General features: G+C 39.3%; 1 protein-coding gene across 1 annotated transcript; it reads left to right on the top strand.

Annotated features, from left to right (window-relative positions):
- Positions 1-4593: 4593 nt before the first annotated feature.
- CALM2 (calmodulin 2) lies at positions 4594-19977 on the top strand. The gene is made up of 6 exons (XM_047853436.1): positions 4594-4711; positions 10352-10382; positions 17883-18026; positions 18124-18230; positions 18465-18600; positions 19333-19977. Exons 1-6 carry the CDS (start codon positions 4709-4711, stop codon positions 19359-19361), a joined length of 450 nt encoding a protein of 149 aa, XP_047709392.1. The 5' UTR covers positions 4594-4708; the 3' UTR covers positions 19362-19977.
- The last annotated feature ends 1529 nt before the right edge of the window (positions 19978-21506 follow it).

The raw sequence follows: 21506 nt of genomic DNA, 5'->3' as shown, positions 1-21506 counted from the left end.
TTGTCCATCTCTACTCAAATCGCTATTTATCACATTCTCTAGGATGTCATCCCCTTGCCCATTAGGTTGTCCTTCTACATGCTCTCATGGTCTCCTATGCTCATTCTTATCATTGCACATTCTGCAAGTAATAGACTACTGGTTTTTATTGATTGAGTGGTCACAGTTTCTAGGGTGCCCAATCACACTGGTTTGCATGAGACTGTCTGGCTTTAGTGCTGAAAGTTCTATGTCCCGGGAAAACCTTCAGTTTTAGGCAAACCCTAGATGGTCACACGAAAATGACATCTCAATTTTTTTGAATGAGCAAATAAATAAAAGGCGGTATGTCAATATCAAAGCTAATGACTCTCAATTTTTCCTATGTATATGAGCATAAGCCCATGCAGGATGTTTTTTCCATACCCTCTTCACCTCAGTTTATCGAACTGAGGATGCTGTGGGTAAGACATTCTCATGACCTGTTTGGATTCCTGTCCCAGCTCTGTTTCGCCCCATAATCCTGGAAAAGGATAGCTTCACTTTCTCAACCAGAGCTCCTTATCCGATCCACAGAACAAGAAAATGATTTGAGTACTATTTTCTCAATTCTCTCAAAATTGACATACAACACGTGCCATTCTAGATGCATAGGAGAGAAGCTGATGCATACCTTGATGCCTTAGGGCATTTAGGGCTTAATTCTTTCACCTGTCAAGAATCACATAGGCCCTACAATCAAGAATGCTGCTCAGATTGGCCTCTGCGCTTGTTGGTTAGCACAGTTGGCTGGAGGAGAGAAACTATGGGAAGGAAATATCAAAGGATGGGGCTTATGTTATCTGTGTTCTGCAAACTGAGGAACTGGGGCCTGGAGAGGAAGTACATTCTCATTTTCCCAAGATGGACAAAGGTAGAAAGCTGTGAGATCTCACCAATCAGGAAGGGGAAAAAGAAAGACAACCAACCGCCTCCTAGGCCTTGACGTGACAGTTGTCATCAACTTTGCTTCTCAGTTGGCAATTGCCAAAGTCAGGCTGCACTGTATGTCATCTTGTGGAAGACAAATGCTCTATAAATAAATTGACTTGGAACAGTCTCAAATACACATAAACCACAATGGCTTTAAATGTAAGTCTTGACTTTTTTCTCATTTTCTTTCTCATCTTGGAGAGGTCAGCAAGGAAGTTTCTGCAAGAGAGGCCTTACTGAAATTCAACCTAAGAAACCAAGAACTTTCCTGTAGTCTCTTTCACACATGCTTCATTACCAAATATTTGTTTAAAAGCTTACTGATTCAATACCTACAACTCTAAGCATGCACCTATATATTACACTTAAGCTTTTGCTTGTTATATGTTATACATGAATCCTTTTAAAAATTCATTTTCTAGAAGAGGTGATTATTCATTTTGTCATTCAATTTCCTATCATTAAAAATTTCATATGTAAAATCATGCATGCTGACAGGGTACTGTGTGAAGAGAGAATATTTTTAGTGACTAAGCTGAGAGAAAAGATTGTTGATGGCTTTTCCATCTGAGGAAGAATCAGAGACAAATTTCTGAGGAATACCTTGAAAGACGTGAGAGCTACCAGAATGAACAGTACAGGAACCATGGCCTTAGGTCTGTGTCTCCAGCTTAGATTCTGAAGCAGAGGTACCCACTTTTAACTAACATTCTCAATGGTATTTCATTTGTGGGATAAAGTTAATTACCTCCCCCACCCCCCCCCCCCCCCATCACATCACTACATTGGCAAAGACAGTAGAAGCACAGGATCCTGAGTTTTCATTAAATAGCCATTCATCTGAAAGGAAGGTCACAGTGCTGCCAATACTAATTGAAAGAGCACTTACTTTATGTCTGATTTACATGACTGAAAGAAAGAGGATCCATCCCTGGCCTAGTAAATACTTTTGATGGTATGAAGAAATGTCTAAATAGGCTAAAGGAGGTTAAATTCCACTGAAGCTTTCCAAGTATGTGCAGATAGCAGTTACAGAACATCTTGGTCTTGCTGGGCAAACTTCTTCTCAGTAGGCAAGATTTCACCTTGGCCTGCTAAAAATGCTGCTTGCTTAGGTTTCAAGGGTCCACATGCCTGTGCTTTTTACTGGGAAATTTTAAGGGTTTAATGTGGCCTAAGATGATTTTTCTGGACAGGAGCTCTACCAACAACCTTCTTGAGGAAATGCAGTCTGAGCATTAAACCCTAGTTCCTTCCTAACTTCCCAGCAACCCTCTCCTGTGCCTGGCGGGTTCTAGTAATGCCTAATCACTGGCAGCTCCTCCACCAGGCCATGCAATCAAATTGCATGCCTCTTGGCCTTTGCTCTGTTTTCTTTCATCTGGAACTTACTTCTCTTTTCCTCCCTGCCTTTTGCCTGTTTCCTAGGCCATTTATCATAACAGACTCAATTTAGGAGTTATCTTCTTTAGAAATCCCTTTTGGAACCTCTGTGGTGCGCTAAGGTCCTCTCCTCTGTGCCTTGTAAACCCCTTCTATGGTAACAACTACACTGCAGTCAAATTGAACTCACACAGGTGTTCACTATCCGATTATTAAATGTTCCAGGTTATGAATATGCTTACTTATTTGGGGTGGGACTAAGGAGCTAATTAAAAAAAATGCGTGTGATAAAATACACATAAAATTGACCACCTTAACCATTTTTAAGTGTACAGTTCAGTGATATTAAATACATTCATAATGTTGTACAAATATCTCCACCATCCATCCTTATAACTCTTTTCATTTGTAGATATGAAACTCCATACCCATTAAACAGTAACTCTCCAGTCCCCCTGCCCCAGACCCTGGTAATCACTATCTAATAATCTAGTGGTAAGCCCCTAGTAGATTACTATCTGTCTCTGTGATTTTGACTACTCTAAGTTCCTCATATAAATGGAATCAGGGGTGGCTAGGTCGGTTAAGCATCCAACTTCGGCTCAGGTCATGATCTTGCAGTCCAAGAGTTCGACCCCACATCGGGCTCTGTGCTGACAGCTGGAGCCTGCTTGGGATTCTGTGTCTCCCTCCCTCTCTGCCCCTCCCTATTCTTTCTCTCTCTCAAAAATAAATAAACATTAAAAAAAAATGGAATCATATAGTATCTCTCTTTTTGTGACTAGCTTATTTCTCACTTACCACATAATGTCCTCAAGGTTCATTCATGTGGTGGCATGTTGTAGAATTTTCTTCCTTTTCAAGGCTGAATAACATTCCATTGTATGTATATACCACATTTTGCTTATCCATTCTTGTGTTGCTTCCAAGTTTTAGCTATAGCGAATAACACTGCCTTGAATATGGGCATACCAATAGCTCTTCAAGATCTTACTTTCAGTTCTTCTGGGTGCATACCTAGAAGTGGAATTGTTGGATCATATGGGAATTCTCTTTCAATTTTTAAAGAGACTGCCATACTGTTTTTCCACAGTGGCTGTACCATTTTAGGTTCCCATCAACAGTACACAAGGGTTCCCATTTCAAGGAGTGAACTCTGACAAGTTTTTTTAAACGTCCGTTTAAATCTGAGAGGTTGGAGACACAAATGGGCAAATTTGTAATGAGGGTAAGGTATATTACAGTGACCACTTGGGTGCTTACCCTGTGCCAGAAACTTTAACATTTTACATTAATCTAATTTTCATATTATTCTAATCCTTACGATAAGCTTTTGAGATAACTATTACCTCCATTTTACAAATGAGGCTAAAGATTAAATGACTCCTCCAAGGTCACACATCTAACACAGTGGACCAACCAACACTTGCACCCAGGTCTGACTCCAAACGAGGACCCTTTATTCCACACTATCAAGGGGCTTTGGGGGTGACTAATCCGACAGAATCTCGGAGAGGTGGTTTCTGAGTGACTTTTCTGGGAAAGGACCCCCTGGTAAGAAAGGCGCATGGCAAGTCTAAACGGAAGAGCCTTTCGGATTAGTCTCGCAGCTAAGCAGCTGCATTTATCCTTACCTAGATTTTTATTGGTTTCGTGGAGTAAAATGGAAAACGTGTGACCTCCACGAGGCCGAGAAGCTGAGCGCGGGGTACAGGTTTCCTGGGGTCTTTCAGCGTCATTCTTTATCTGCCTAAGGTGTTTTCGCCTACCCCTGCACAAGGGGCGGGAAAGTGTGTGTGTGAGTGTGGGAGAGAAGGATGGGTGGAGGAGGAAGGTTCTCTAGCCAAGCGCAAGGGAGGCGACTCTGCCGCCTGGCGCAGTTGCCAGGACAGCGCGGCCAGACCAGCAACGGCAGAAGCCGCACCGCGTCCCGGCAGCGGCTGCGGGCTCGAGTGACGCATTGCAGGTACGAACCAGCCAATCGGAGGCCGGCTCAACGATCGTCGGACTACAAATCGCCACCACGATGCTCCTCCGCGCCGCAAAGTAGGGCCCTTCGAGAGCGACTCCACTGGCCTTTTAACGGGCTGGCTGGGGAGTGAAACCCACTCACGTCATTCGTTCGCCCGCTTCCCTTTATCTCTTGCCTCGTCGAGTAAATAACAATGGATAAAGGAGTCTTGAAAAGCGTTAGAGAGGAGGGGGTTGGCCGGGACTCGTTTGCGATGTTCCGTTATCTGGCGTGCGGCGGAGGGATCTGGCGGAGGGAGGTGTTTATGAGGCGCTGGGGGCGGAGGAGGAGAATTAGTCCGAGTAGGGCGAGCGAGCTGGGTGGTTGTGTGGTCGCTTCTCGGAGACCGGTAGCGCTTGCAGCATGGTGAGTGCGTCGCTAAGCTGCCGACGCTTGGCCTGAGGTGGGGGGGGCGAGATTGAAGCGAATTTGTGAAAGAAAGGGAACTCTGCTCCCCCACACCCATCAGGCGTGGTCTTTGCCAGAGAGATGGCGCGAAAGAGACTGGGGGCACCGCGGCGGTTGCGTCGCAGGTGCTCCCCCATCCTTATCCTCCTTAGGGAGGTGTCCCCCGGCGAATTGGGGGCTGGGAGCATTGCCTACGAGGCAGCGAAGCTCCTCAGGGGCTTGGCTGGGTGAGGATCATAGATCCGGGTTGAGGGGTAGCCCAGCACATGGTGGAGGCGAGAGAGTGGAAGGGCGGGGGGTAGGGGGCAAAAGCCTCGGGTCTGGCATCCCGAAAGGTCAGTCCTGGGGTTGGATTCAAAAGCCCAACGGACGGTTAGTGCTGGCGCCAGGAAGCGCCTTTGTCCGCTTGCGGCCGCCATGCGCCGAGGGGGCGGGAGGGAGCGCGAGGCCCGGGGTGAGCGCCAGCGCCGCCGTTAGCCCGCATCCCCCGCGTGTCGGTGGAGGGGGGGTGCCGGGGGCCGCGCGAGTGGGCGCGGCGCGCTGTGTGGGCTGAGCCGGAGCCGCGCGGGGAGCGGCCGGGGGCGGGGCGGCGGGGCCGTGGCCGCCGCCCGCTTGACTCGGCTTGCGCCCCAGCTGCTGCGCTGGCACCTGCAGGGCTGCGGAGGTATCGGCCCGCGGCGCTGCGGGGCCCGCCGGTTGGGGATGGGTGGGGGAGGGCGGCCTCGGCAGTTTCCCATCCCCCTCTGGTGGCGAGAAGGAAGCTCGTTGAATCCTGCTCTTTCCGCTCCATTTGGGCTCTGGGCCTTTTCCACCACCCCTGGCTGGACAATTGAAAACAAATTTTTTTTTCTTCTAAGTGGCTTTGTCATTGAAATGAGCTGCATACCTGAAGTCTGTCGCATCCTTACAGTGCGCGTCTTCTTGTTAGAGAAAGTCATCAGCTCCAGCTTGGATCTGAAAGGCGTTTCCTGTTCACCTACGGAAAGCAAGCTTTGGGGTGACTGCGGTTCTGTTGAAAGTCGCTTTTATCCTCCCGCAGTAGTTGGAAAGAGCCAGTGTCTATATCCTATTCTTGAATACTCACGTGCACTCCTAATGTCAAAGAACCACATGCACAGAATTGCCCCCGCTCCCACCCCCTTGAAAATGAGTCGTATTTCCTTGCAGAAATTGCCAGACCATCTTAACGTGCAGTTCAATTCGTTTATTCAGTAATGGGTATCAAATACGGTAGTGATAACAAGAATATACCAAGGGCGGGGGGAGCAGGGAAGTTTAAAAGTATTTTCCCGTCACTTGAGACCGGAACTCCTGGTTTTTTCCTGTTTAAAAAAAAAAAAAATCTAATGAGGGCGGTAATTTGCAATACCTATTTTGTGTTAACGTCTGCCAAGTGGTTACAGCGATGGGTGTGTCCAGAAGGCAAGGTGACATCTTAAGCAGGAGTTGGGAATTCTTGCCAACTGAAACCTCCAGCCTGTATGGGTGTGGGGCGAGGAGTTTGCCTTGGATAAACGAGTGATTATTTAAGTTTGATGTACTGGTTCTGTTGTGATTATTTTAAATTATTCCGGATTTGAATATACTAGTTGAATTTACTCTTCTAGGTGAAACAAGGTGTACATTATATGCATGTAATCAAGATTCTAAATTGTGGGGTAAATTTTTAAAAATGTTTTCAAATGAATGGTAAAGTTTTTTCCTAATCAGTCTAATTGAATCGGGAGCTCGAATGGATTTTCTTGGTAATGCATGCAGTTTGTTATGCATGTACACTTTCATGGTCCTATGCCAGGGATAAGCTTTTGTAGTTCCTGTTTACACTATTGGTGCGTTCTATTGACCGTCATTGTTATGTAAAATTAATTAGGAAGTTGTCTTAAGGTAACTTCATAATTCTAAAACCTGGAGATTTAAAATTAGGACTCTTATCAATTTATAGAATAAAAATTTGTGTGGAAGCGGAATAAGATTGCTCCCATGGTTCTTGGGTTTATATGTAGTTGATACATGCTCATTGAAAGGGCGGGGGATTGCTTTAAGAAGACTTGGGGCCCAACTGATAAGTAAAAGATGTGAAGAGGTAGAAAGTTTTTGTGCTTGTTTAAATAATCATTATTGCATCAATATGCAAGGACATCTCTGTTAAACTGAGGAAATCCACTATGGCCTTGTTAAAATATATAGAAGTTTCTAGATTTAGTTATAATGATCAAATTAGACCTTTAGTAAAGACCCTAATTTCTGTGAAATAATTTGTTCTAGTGGTTTCTTTATATGATGCTACGTAGTACTGTTCTGTCAGAATTATATGTTTACTAAAATAATTTAAAGACTATTTTGATATAGGTAAAATAAATACCCTGACTTCTGAAATGTAGAAAAAACTTAGTAAGCCTTTGTTGTATCTAAGTAAAACTTGGAATTAAGAGGAATGAATGAAAGCTAGAAGTTTGTGTTCCGTTTTAAGCCTATGGATTCGTCTATTTATTCAAATAAGAGTTTTGGAGTATTTTTAAACTGCCATTCACTAGATAAGTTCCAAGAGTATCCATGTCTACTTTTGAATGCCACTTAGGAAATGTTTAGTAGGTACATAAAACATTCACTTTTCAGGTCACACATTAGTCTAGATTAGTGTTTCTCAATGTTTACAAATCACCTGTGGTTCTTCAAAATGCAGATTGTACTTCAGTAGGTCTGATGTGGAACCTGAGAGCGTGCTATGCCTGGAAGCTTTCTCTGTAGTGACCAGAACAGTAGAAATTCTATCAATTGTAGAAATAAAGGAGTAAGAACTAGTCATCTCTCTAGTGGATTGTTCTTCACTTTACTGAGATAAACACACATGTTAATGAACTTGAGTTTTCCCAAAAGTATAATTCTTCTCGTTCTTCTAAGAAAATGGCATTCTCCACAGACAGAAATAAGAACCAGATTTATTTGCATGTAGTTGGAAAAGGCTTACAAATTAGAGTGCTAGGGAGTCGTGTATTTTTGCTTTTAGTAGGCCTTAATCTGAATGTTGCTGATAAAGTTTATTTTAAAAGCTTGAACTCTGGTTTAGTAGTAAATACAAAAATTTCTTTAAGTTTCTTGAAACAATGCAAGCAAAATCCAGGAGCACTTTGAAGGCTGAGTAACAAAATGTAATGGCCCCATGCCATCTTGTCATCTTTCTACCTCTAAAAACACACATTCTTAGAAAAATTCACAAATAAGCTTTAAGGAATAAACTATCAAACAGAATGCCGAGTTAACAATGTAGTGCTTTTAATTGTAAATGGATGGGAAAAGTAAAATTAAGAAAAAAACTTCCATGTGGCAATAATACATTTTGAACTTAACTTTGTAGAAAGGATAAATTTTAAATAGGTATCTCCATATTACATGACAAGAGAAGCACATGTGCTTATGTATATTTTGATCCTCCAAAGTATTTCATAAGCAATCTGGTAATATAGACTGGAGTTAAGATGACTGGTATAAAAGACAAAGTATAGCCGGACGAAAATAGACTTCAAAATACCTGCATATGATACAATCTGTGAGATCTTTAATGAAGGCCCTGCTACTGTCTGTAACGAGATGATGATGCCATGCATGTCTGTCTGTGTGGAAGTTGACTATAGTCAGGTTCATATTTAACATTGTAGGTTTTTCGATAAGTTAACATAAATAATTATCATTGAATTCTTGGGGCTGGCCCTTCACATAGTTACTTACTGTGCACCATAACCTTGTAAGGTAGGTATTGTACAGATGAAATTGACTATGAGCAGTTGAGTAACCTGTCCAAGGTCACATGGCTATTAAGTGGCAAAGCTCTAGGATATTAGTCCGATGACTCAAAACACCATCCTTTTTTGTCTACTCTGCCCTTTCTTCATAAATGATAGAAATCCTGCAAAATGGGATCGGATTAGAAGTAAATCCTTTATAGTCTCTAACAAAGTAAACACCAAGTCAGTGGATTTACTGTGTTTTAAGTCTTAACTCCATAGGGAAAACAACATAGGACTGATTTTGTATCAGATACTTGGTGGAAGATTGGGATTTGGAAGGATAAAAGTTGGGGTTTTTTTCAACTTCTGCATTTGAGCTTAATTATTGCCTCTTCAATTTTAAGATACCAGACCTTTGGCTTTTTTTCTTTTTTTAAATAGAAACCAGTTGAGTTTGCTTTGAGGTCAAATGAAAATTGTTGAGCAGGGAGAGAAACTTGCAAGCTTTCTGGGTCCTTCCCACATTTTGTCATGCTGTCCACTAGAAAAAATGTGATGCTATTATTCTATATCAAGGTATTTTTTTCCAGAGCTGTGTTCCTTTAAAAGAGGGAAACCAGGCAGTGTTTATTCTTTCATACCAGTAAAAGAATGGATTAATCACAGAATGCTTGATTTCATATGGGTAAGGATATTAGAAGGTAGTTTCTTGTTCTGGCTTCTCAGTACCACATGGGTTGTTTCATGGGTTTATGTACTAGTAAGTGGTGAAATGTTCGAGGATGAAGGCCACATGAAGCACAAGAAGCCTTGGTATTTTTTAGATATGTTTATAAATTATGGTACTCTGCATTTAAAACTTAGAGGTATTGAGTATGTCTAACACCTTTTGTTTAATTCTGACTTTACTAGGTACTAATTTTGTACTCCTCCCAGAAATTTAACCTGAACCTCTTTCCCTATCTGTATGATAAAGAATGATACCAATACAGAGTTATGAAGATTGAATAAAAACCATGTATATAATGGACCTTAGCAAATGCCTGGGCATTTTTTTTTTTTTTTAAGCAAAAATAAGTAACTCCTCTCAGTGTAAAAAAAAAAAAAAAAAATCACAAACCTTAGGTTCACTTTGGGGTTTTAAAAGTGAAGAGAAAATGGATAGCTGGATTTAACATTTAGTAAATAATGTAGTTCGAGTGGTTAGAATCCTGGATTCCCTGCAGTTGCCTGGCAGGTGAGGAGAAGTAAAAACTGGTAGCTTTCCTGTTGCCTCAACTAGGACAGCTTGGAGTTTTATCTTTATAATAGATGGGATTTTCACTTAGTATTTTTTTTTTTTTTTTAAGGTTTGGTAAATCCTTTTCATGTCCAAATGATGTGTTTAACCTTTTATAGGGATAACTTTGAATGTAGGTAGTCCTTGGACATTATTTTTGGTTCAGTGGACATTTCTTCTAATAGTGGTTTTCATCTAACAGAGGAGGTGAGCTTAAGTTTAGGTATCCTAATTTTGAGAAAGGAAATAATGTTTTTGTTGGATTCTATCCTTGCTTTAGAAGAATAACAACTCCATTTAAACTCTCTAGTATTCTAGTATGCCAAATTGCTTTTTTTTCCCCCTCAGTTTTTGTGAAATTTGGACTTCAATATGTATTCTGAAATAATAGCTTGGTTTAAATATTAAACTTGGTCAAGACACTTTCATTTTTCACATGCATTTTCTCTCTCTGTTGCTCATACTAAGGAATGTTAGACTAAATGCAGTTTATGGTACAAGGTGAAACTTGAAAGTTTTAAAACTTGTTTCTTAATTTAACTGCTAATCTGTATACTCTGAAGTCACTTACCTATCTCTGTGATCTCTTTGTAGGCTGACCAACTGACTGAAGAGCAGATTGCAGGTAAGAAATAATAAATTGTACCCATTAGATTTCATTATAAAGTGAATAGCCAACCTCAAAATAAGTTACTTGTATGAAAGAATTCACTTTGGGGGTGCCTGGGTGGCTCAGTCGGTTAAATGTATGATTTCGGCCCAGGTCATGATCTCACAGCTCATGAGTTCAAGCCCCTCATCGGGCTGTCCACTCCTAGCACAGAGTGCGCTTTGGATCTTCAGTCCCTCTCTGTGTCTGCCCCTGCCCCGCTCGCATTCTTTCTCCTCTCTCTCAAAAATGAAGTAAAACGTTAAAAAAAATTATCACACACACACACACACACACACACACACTCTCTCTCTCTCACTTTGCTTTGCTCTATGCAGTAGATAGTAACAAATGAGTGTAATGTAACATAGTAATTGAATCTGCTTTGTCAAATGAGAAGGTACGCTTGCCTGTGAAAGATGTATGGGGCTAACTGTAAATAAAGGCAGGTTTTTGGGGCACCTGGTTGGCTTAGTCGGCTGAGTCTGAGACTTGGACTCCGGTCATGACCTCACAGCTGGTAAATTCAAGCCCCGCATCAGGCTCACTTTGGGTCAGCCCACTTTGGGTCCTCTGTCCCCCATCTCTTTCCGCTCCTTCTCCACCTAGTGCTTTCTCGCTCAAAAATAAACATTAAAAAAAAATTTTTTAAGGCAAGTTTTTTGGCTATGTGGGTATATACTTTGGAGCTTGGTGGTGGTGGTCTTTGTTTTTCTTGAAGATTATCTTTCAGACATGAATTCTGGGTAGTTTTTAACACTGCCAACTCCAAACTACTCTTCACAAGAAGAAAAGAGCCAAGTAGTAATTAATAGGTAACTTGAAATGTTGAATCAGGATGGGAACATTGAATTTACCCCAATTTAAAGTAGCTAATATTTTTTTTTTTTTAATTTTTTTTTCAACGTTTATTTATTTTTGGGACAGAGAGAGACAGCATGAACGGGGGAGGGGCAGAGAGAGAGGGAGACAGAATCGGAAACAGGCTCCAGGCTCCGAGCCATCAGCCCAGAGCCCGACGCGGGGCTCGAACTCACGGACCGCGAGATCGTGACCTGGCTGAAGTCGGACGCTTAACCGACTGCGCCACCCAGGCGCCCCTAAAGTAGCTAATATTTTAACCTTAGAATTGCACATGGGATCAATCTGAGATAACCATTATCTCTAGAGAAAGACTTAAATCCAAAAGTTAATCATTCTGTTTTACAAATGTGTAATAAGTTGAATTTTGTCTTAAAGAACAGTAACAGCTATTGAAATGAGCTTTTAAATCTTGCTATGGCAATAAGTGAAATTGTTACGTGAAACTTGTCATGTTGTCTTTATTGATAACATTAAATATTGGTACTTTTGATTTTATTCTAACACTTTGTGATGGCTGGTTAACATCAAAATGTTGGAGAAACTAGCAAAAGATTTTTTTTTCTTTTTAATTCATTGTAGTGTTAAAATGCTTTTCAAACTCTTCCTTTACTTTCTTCAGACTTTTATTTATTTTTTTTAATTATTTTTTTTTTCAACGTTTATTTATTTTTGGGACAGAGAGAGACAGAGCATGAACGGGGGAGGGGCAGAGAGAGAGGGAGACACAGAATCGGAAACAGGCTCCAGGCTCTGAGCCATCAGCCCAGAGCCTGACGCGGGGCTCGAACTCACGGACCGCGAGATCGTGACCTGGCTGAAGTCGGACGCTTAACCGACTGCACCACCCAGGCGCCCCTCTTCAGACTTTTATTAACACAAGTATCAAGCAATTTTAACTACCAGTTTTCCTGGTAGGCAAGAAGTTTGAAGTGTTCCAAATCGCTAAAGCATTTTTCTTTTTTTAATGCTAGAGAAAACTGAGAAGCCCAGTTGGAACTCCACTATATATCCCATTTAAGCCCCCACCAATGTAAACACAAATTTGGAGGACCCAGAAATCACTAGTCTCCTCAAACATTCATCACAAATACTATTTCATAGGACTGTGTAGAGTAGAAAGCTCCTTAGCATTAAGAACCAAATATATAAGTAAGTTTTATTTTTACTTATTGTGTGAATTTGACTTAAATCTGAGAATTGCTTTCTGGGATTGATAAATTGCATGTACTGAGTGCTGAAGCAGTCAAGCAGAGCTTTGGAAATAGTTTGTTCATTTATATTATTTTAAATGTGTCCGTGAAATGTAAATTACTCTAAAGTAGTGTTGTTGTTTTTAATAATGTCTCCTTTAGGATCTGAAGGGCTAATTAATATTTCCGGTCTTAAATTCTTCTCTAATATATTTACCTCCCTGTCTGCCTTTCATTTCTTGGTATTCCTAGTCAGATAGTTATTTCTGCTGTATATAACACAGCATGTTCACTTTACAATGTATTATTTAAGGTATCTGTCACATACCTGGTGCTCATTATTGCCCTCCCAACCACACATACAACTAATTATCAAAACAAAATACTTTGTTTCTATTAAATAGATGAGAATCAGTCTTCAAAGACTGATAGCATTTTCATAAAGAATTCTAGCAGCAGTTCACTGGAGCATTCACTTTAGGATAAATGTGGTCTTTTCATTGACTTTCATCATATAATTAAATTTCCAGTGGGGATGGGAGAAAATCTATTTTATATTTTAGATTCTGTTCCTACCCTGCATTTTCCTAGGCTTTTATTTATTTTTATTGTTCTGTTTGTTTGTTTATTTTGAGAGAGAGAGAAAACAAGCAGGGGATGGGCAGGGAGGGAGGGAGAGAATCCCAGTCAGGCTCCACACTGTCATGACAGCACAGAGCCCGATGTGGGGGTTGAACTCCTAAACCATGAGATCATGACCTGAGCTGAAATCAAGAGTCAGGCGCTTAACCAGCTCAGCCACCCAGGTGCCCCTTCCTAGGCTTTTAAAACCATTCCTTGGACCCCAGGTTTAGTGAACCTTTAGAGAAGCCAATGCTTTTATTCTACTAAAATAAAACCCTGTGAGATCAGGGACCTTTTTGTTGCCTCTTGTATCCCCTGTGCCTCCCACATAGTAAGGACTGAAGAATGGATACACTTTAAACATGTTCCAGAACACCATCTACTGTATCCTAAGAGTTATTCTGCTTCCTTCGAAAATCCCTTCCTCCTAATTTGATTGTTTTAATGTCCACCTTTGAGGTGGAGGCAAATTATTTTCTTTATCCTGATAAATTGTAATCACTGGGAGCTAGTAACATTTTAGAGTCCTTATCAAAAAATGAAATGTTAACAAGCTTAATAAATAAATCAACATGGAATATACTAAGGTATTTATTAAGCTATTTTTATCTCCATATGATAACCATTACTACTTCAGATTTGTTTAGAAATTCTAACAGCAAATAACTTAATGTAGAAAAAGCATGTTTGTTTAGGTGAAGTTACTGGAATTGTTCACATTACCTAGTCTTAAAAGGCAATCCAGAAGAGTCCAGTGTGACCTTACTAACAAGTTAATTTTGTTGAATGACCCTGCCGTGATGTCAGTTGTTGGTGTTTGACATTTAGGGGACTAATAAGAAAAACCTAACAAGAATTTTTCTTTTTTGAAGTTCCAGTGTAGGGGTAAAACTTACTTGATAAAAATAAGAATCTTAGTTTACGTAGTGCCAACAAAAGTCTGATACATGCCCTTTGTGAGATTATTAAGTTCAGAATTTTCTAAATACTTGGAAGTTGGTAAACAGGCATTTGATTTAAGTCATTCATGGGAATTTCTGTTTAGAATGGTGTACATCTATACATAAAGATAAATTTCTTGTGACTTAAGTTATTAGATGATAGATGCCATGTGTTCAAACCCTAGTAGTTTATGCATTTCTAGTCAGTATTTCTGTGTCCTGCTTGGGGCAGGGGGGACAACCTGAGTAAAATGGAAATGTCTTCAAATTCTACTACTTGTGGGATTTATTGATCTGTTTTTGTCGTTGAGTCAATCTAGTTAATCTATTGTATGCTAATTTTGTAAAAATCGATTCTTTGCCACTAAGCTTCTGAAACAAGGGGAGTTTGTCTGAAAACAAACAATATTAAATGGAATGGAATTGTCTTGTTACTGAATGTAGTAAATTACCCAACTAGTCAGTGATAACTTGGTGTAAAGCTAAACAGTTAAGAGATTTTAGGCAGAAGAAGGTAATGTGGTAATCTAAAAAAGTAGTAATAGCACCAGATAGTTGTGTGGGTAATTTTATTTTATTTTTTTTTTAGTATTTATTTTTGAGAGAGAGAGAGTGAACACAGCGGGGGAGGGGCATAGAGAGAGGGAGACACATAATCTGAAGCAGGCTCCAGGCTCTGAGCTGTCAGCGCAGAGCCTAATGGGGGGGCTAGAACTCCTGATCTGTGAGATCACGACCTGAGCCCAAGTTTGATGCTTAACCCACTGAGCCACCCAGGTGCCTCTGTGGGTAATTTTAAATAAAGAATCCAGTTAGAAGGCTGTTGTAATGGTCTAAGCAAAAGATGACAGGGCCATGAAACAAGATAATGTCTTGTAGAGATGTAAAAGGAATGAAGCAGTGTTGAGAGGGAAAGAGTTAAAAATGTCTTCTGCTTGCATTCCTAGGGTTGCTGGGGAATATAGAATTCTTTTTTGTAAGTCTTACTTGGGGTCAGCCAGGGGCAATGTCTTTTAGGAAGTCCAAAATAAAGGTACTATAGGGTGAGGAGGGATACATTCTAAGAACCAAGTGGATGCCTGAAACCACTGACAGTACCAAACTCTAGTTTTTCCTATGCACACATACCTATGATACAGTTTAATTTATAAATTAGGTGCAATAAAAGATGAACAACAGTAACAATAATAACAATATGCTGTAATATAAGTTAACATGAGTGTGGTCTCTCATATAGCGTATTCAACCTTCTTATGATGATGTAAGATAATAAAATTATTGTGTGATGATATGAAGTGTAGTGAATGAGGTAGGCATTGTGATGTAGTGTGTTAGGCTGCTATTGACTTGACAGTATGCCAAAAAGATCACCTGTTTCTGGACTGCAGTTGGTGTTGGTAACTGAAACAACAGTGAAACTGTGGGTGGGGGAACTACTGTATTATGTTAAGGAGAGAGACCAGTAGGCTAAAGAAGTCTTCATTATAAGTGGGCATCAATGAAATGGCCAGAGAGAAGAAAAGGGATAAGAAGATTGGTCATATCTACTTGTGAGAGAGATAAATGGGAGCAAGAGCCTTTGACAGTGTAAGGTAGGAAGTAAACTGAAGTACTGTTGTGAAAGCCAAGAGAAGTTTAGAATTTTTTCAGTGTTTTGGATGCTGCAGGAAAATGAGATCATCTTTTTCTTGACACTTGTCAGACATAGCTCTGAGTGCTTTATGCTTATCAATTAAATTCATAAACTTAGTAAGTAGGTTCACTTATTCCTGTTTAGCAAAAAGGAGGAAGCTGAGGTAGTAACTTAACTTGCCTAAGGTTACATTACTAGTAAGTAGCAGAGCTGATATTATTTAACCCAAGTGGTTGAGTTCCAAAGTCTGCTTTTTAGTTTCTATGCTATATGGCCTCACATACTTATGCACAGTTGTTCGATTGGGCAACTAGATCGTTATTGGTAGACTTGGCATTTTCAACTGATGAGTGGAGCTGGAAGTAATTGTAATAGTGGATTCATAGAAGAAATGTGAGTGATGGTGCTTCCCAAGATTGGGGGAAGATAAGGGCAGGCACCTAAGAGAAAATACAGGGTTTGAATTTAGTTTTATTTATTTATTTTTAATGTTTATTTATTTTTGAGACAGAGAGACAGAGCATGAACGGGGGAGGGTCAGAGATAGTGGGAGACACAGAATCTGAAACAGGCTCCAGGCTCTGAGCAGTCAGCACAGAGCCTGATGCGGGGCTTGAACCCACGGACTGCGAGATCATGCATGACCTGAGCCGAAGTCAGACGCTCAACCTACTGAGCCACCCAGGCGCCCCTGAATTTAGTTTTAAACTTTAAGACACATGATATATGTTAATGGTGATATCAGTGGAAGAGTAGTTGAGACCAGTGAAGAGATTATGATGGATTGAAACTGGGAGGAGTAGGACATGGGATTATATAAGAGGAAGCACACTATTTCTTAAAACATGTCAGGTACACATTTTCAAATGGATAGATATTTTGAGGGAACTTAGCGCTGTGAAATTTGGAACTGCTTTTGGATTTGCATGCTGAATGGGGTCTGATACCTTTTTAAAAAGTACCCTACCGGAAAATACTGGTTTTGTTACTAGCTCATTTATATGATCTTGCATTACCAAATTTAATCTCTGCTTTAGTTTATAAAATAAATGATGAAGCCAGGTATTCTGGACTGTTGTTTTTCCAACAGCTTTCTATGTAATCCAGTGGTGAGTTAAAAGGAACATAATTTCACAAGACATCTTAAAGATCTAAGATAATATATTTCACTATATTAAAAGTTTGGGATATTATATATACATATATAAATTTTAATGTTTTTTTATTTAAAATTTTTTTTTCAACGTTTATTTATTTTTGGGACAGAGAGAGACAGAGCATGAACGGGGGAGGGGCAGAGAGAGAGGGAGACACAGAATCGGAAACAGGCTCCAGGCTCTGAGCCATCAGCCCAGAGCCCGACGCGGGGCTCGAACTCACAGACCGCGAGATCGTGACCTGGCTGAAGTCGGACGCTTAACCGACTGCGCCACCCAGGCGCCCCATTTAATGTTTATTTTTGAGAGAGAGGGAGACAGTTTTCCGAAGCAGGCTCTGCCCTGATAGCAGACAGCCTGATGGGCCCGAACTCATGAATCCGTGAGACAATCTAATTGACTGAGCCAACCAGGCACCCTTGGGATTTTATATTCTAAATAAAGGTCTAAATTATCTTTGTTTTTAGTAATACAATACTTAGCTAAAACTAACCATTCATATCTTGATCATCCTATTGTTAGTATCATTATAGATTATTTGGTGATAGTTCCTTAGATCTCAGAAAAGGAAACTAGCCTATTGCATATTGTTCTGAAGTTTAAAGTTTTTTTTGTTCTTAAATTAGTAGGTTCTTAAACAGGCTTAATTTTAACTTTTGAGGATTACTTCAGACAGAATGCATATAGTTGCTCTATGGAAACACATGCTAGCTACCATAGTCTTATTTTTCTATTTGGAGCTTCAGTAGAAAATAGAGAAGCTTTGATTCTTTCAATCCAGAATAATTTTGACTCTTATCTGTTCTCGATATTGGAGCTCTCTCTAAGATTTTAGGTGAAAAAAATTGCTGATAGGTCAATATGAACAACATATTGGTATGATTAGCTAAAGATGTTTGAAATATCACAGGGTCTTCCCACCTAATTCTTTAGGAATCAAAAGCTGATTTCAGGTGCTACCTCCATATATATCTTTGCTTTTAAGAATTGATTAATTGATTTCATTTAGGAGGTTACTTTTTATTGTTGTTAATTTGTACATTTGGATTGGTCTCTCTTTAAAACAGAATTCAAAGAAGCTTTTTCACTATTTGACAAGGATGGTGATGGAACTATAACAACAAAGGAATTGGGAACTGTAATGAGATCTCTTGGGCAGAATCCCACAGAAGCAGAGTTACAGGACATGATTAATGAAGTAGATGCTGATGGTAAATTTTTTTTAATTGGGGGTTTATTTGGGGAGGGGGAGTCAAAGAGGGTTATTTAAATCCTATTGTAATATTTCAACTAAACAAACCATTTCAGGAAATGGCACAATTGACTTCCCGGAATTTCTGACAATGATGGCAAGAAAAATGAAAGATACAGACAGTGAAGAAGAAATTAGAGAAGCATTCCGTGTGTTTGATAAGGTAGGTATTCAAGGATTGGATTTGTTAAATTTTGAGGATGACTCTTGGCAAGAAGGCATCACTTGACTTTGGAACTAAGAAATGGTGATTTCAGTGTAGGCTATCCTGCTTTGTCCTCCGTGACCTTTAATTTATAGTTCAACTATAGATTGTTTTTAGTTGGTATATATTTCTAAAGTGTATTTTTTTCCCTATGAGTCTGTAATTTTACTTATTTTGCTAATTTTTTTCTAGGATGGCAACGGCTATATTAGTGCAGCAGAGCTTCGCCATGTGATGACAAACCTGGGAGAGAAGTTAACAGATGAGGAGGTTGATGAAATGATCAGGGAAGCAGATATTGATGGTGATGGTCAAGTAAACTATGAAGGTAAGTCTTTCACTACCTCCTTCTGCAGTTTGATTTTAAGTTATAGGTGTTTGTTAGGTATCTGATAGGTCAAAATTAGGGACCCCCCCCCCATAAAGATGATAAAATGGGTTTATATATTTATAAACCTTTAGCTTTTCAGAGTGTTTTCTATAGATTAGGCAAAAATCGTCACCTGAGAACTTTTTTAGAACGGTTTACTATTGGTCCTATCCATATACCTAGTATCTCTACATTTTAACAAGATTGCTGGGCAATTTCATATGCACATTAAAGTTTGAGAAGCACTGTACTGCAGACTGCTGAATTGGTCTTTGTATAATGATTGTAGAACAGTTTGAAAATCTTTAAAATTATTTCAGGATCCTCAAAATGAAATTAAGGTGACTTTCCTTCATTGGATTTATTTTTCCTCTAATTCGCTTTAGTATAAAACTGTTTACTTATGCTTCCATTCAAAATTACCATGTTATACCAAACTTAAGAGCAAGAATGCTTCTATTTACAATAGCTTATTAAAAGCATTAATTTGGTTTATTGGTTAGTGATCCTTAGTAATTTTAGTTTATGGAGTTCCAGCCTTGACAGTCTAAGTAAACTAGCTTTCCTCTGTACCATACGGTATTTTTGAGGAAAGAAAGGGGAAATGGAGACTGTTCAGATATTGAGTAATAAGATTGGTTTTGTCAGTCTTTTGCCATTGACACTTTTTGTGTGCTTCTTCTTTTTCAGAGTTTGTACAAATGATGACAGCAAAGTGAAGACATTGTACAGAATGTGTTAAATTTCTTGTACAAAATTGTTTATTTGCCTTTTCTTTGTTTGTAACTTATCTGTAAAAGGTTTCCCCCTGCTGTCAAAAAATATGCATGTATAGTAATTAGGACTTATTCCTCCATGTTTTCTTCCCTTATCTTACTGTCATTGTCCTGAAACCTTATTTTAGAAAAATGAACAAGTAACATGTTGCATGTGGCTTACTCTGGATATATCTAAGCCCTTCTGCACATCTAAACTTAGATGGAGTTGGTCAAACGAGGGAACATCTGGGTTATGCCTTTTTTTTAAGTAGTTTTCTTTAGGAATTGTCAGCATGTTGTTGTTGAAGTGTGGAGTTGTAACTCTGCGTGGACTATGGACAGTCAACAATATGTACTTAAAAAGTTGCACTATTGCAAAACGGGTGTATTATCCAGGTACTCGTACACTATTTTTTTGTACTGCTGGTCCTGTACCAGAAACATTTTCTTTTATTGTTAACTTGCTTTTTAAACTTTGTTTAGCCACTTAAAGAAAATCTGCTTATGGCACAATTTGCCTCAAATCCATTCCAAGTTGTATATTTGTTTTCCAATAAAAAAATTACAATTTACCCAACTGTTGCTCTGAATCTGAGTCATTTAATTAACTTGAGGTCAATTTTGAGAATCAAGTGGGGTGGTTTTTACTCAGTATAACTTAGATGTTTTTATTTGCTTGTGTTTACTCTCTAGATTGTGTTTAGTTTTGCAATTATGATACTTCCTTCAAAAGGCTTAAGTGAAAGATTAAAAAACTTTTTGTAAGTGTATGTAACATGGGAACTGGCATAATGTATGTAGGTGTTTAGTGTTTCCTTACTTTTCAACTTTGGCATATCCACTTGTCCGTATTAACTTCATCCATGCAATGATTTTTTAAAATATTTGTTACAAAAAACAATCCAAAAGAAGGGGAGGGTGTCATTATGCTTTTACTTCTATTTGCTAATGTTTTATTCATAGTGCTTTTTCTTCTTCATAAGGCAAAAGAGAACTTTGGGTGTCCTGCCTATCTGCAACATGTTTTACAAAAAAGTTATCTTTAGGAGTGGATTGGCACTTCTGGTTTTAGTTTTTGCTTGCTTCTAAACCATTGCTTTCTCTATAATCTTAAGCTCAAAAAGTGGTTATCAGGGTTTGTTTGTTTGTTTGTTTGTTTGTTTGTTTGTTTTAGCTACCTTTTAAATACTTAATGCAAAATTCCATAGTAAACCAGAGCCAAGATTAAAACATTAAGTATAATTGTTTTCTGATTATTGTAGCCACAAGGTTTATCTTCCCAGGGGGTTAATTCATTTGGCAGGCTATTGCCCATCTTGGACTATTTCAATACCTTTATTCTACCAGAAAATAGAAAAGTGGATGGTTACTGAAGGAAAAGGAAACTAAGTAGGTTTTAGAGCAAAGTTACAGGCATTGATAATCCTAATGGGGTGTTACATTATTACATGCTAGGCAGCAATCAATTAAATAGAGAGACCTTCATTACATGTAATAATTAAGTGAAAAGGAAGACCAGCAAAGTATTTGGGGCAAAGATTAACATGCCTGGGTGTTGAGTCACAGTAGTCTCCAGTGTATTAAACATGGGCTTTGGAGTTTTATCTCAACAGTGTTCATATCATTGCTGTGTGTAAAACTTGAAGAGGTCAGTATTTTCTAAGCCTCAGTTATTTTGCCTGAAAAATGGGTATAGTTGAGCCAACTGGTTTTTAACTTGACTTTTACAATAACGAAGGTACTTAGCATAGTTCTTGGCGTTTGCAGTAAGTGTTCAGTTGATGTTACTACGCTCTTAAACCAGTTATGACTCTAAAATGAGGGAGTTGGTCAAAGTTAATCTTTCGCAGTTCCAACAGTTTTTCCAATCCCTACATTTTGAAGTTTACCTAGGTTAACAGGGTGGAAGGGGACACTATTTAGGGGTACTTTGGTATATCATACTGATTTTTATGTTCTAATCTTCACAAAAGTCACAAAATTGGCATTTTGTTTTTATAGGAAATTGAAGTGAGCAGTTTTATATAATTTAGTGGGTCATGTTTGGCACGTACTGAGCTGGATGCAAATCTCCATTCCACTTCCTACAACAATCTTATGGAACTC

Source organism: Prionailurus viverrinus, chromosome A3 (assembly GCF_022837055.1).
Source record: "Prionailurus viverrinus isolate Anna chromosome A3, UM_Priviv_1.0, whole genome shotgun sequence".
NCBI lineage: Eukaryota > Metazoa > Chordata > Mammalia > Carnivora > Felidae > Prionailurus > Prionailurus viverrinus.
Note: the sequence above shows the minus strand (reverse complement) of the source record. Positions and strands in the feature narration are given on the sequence as shown.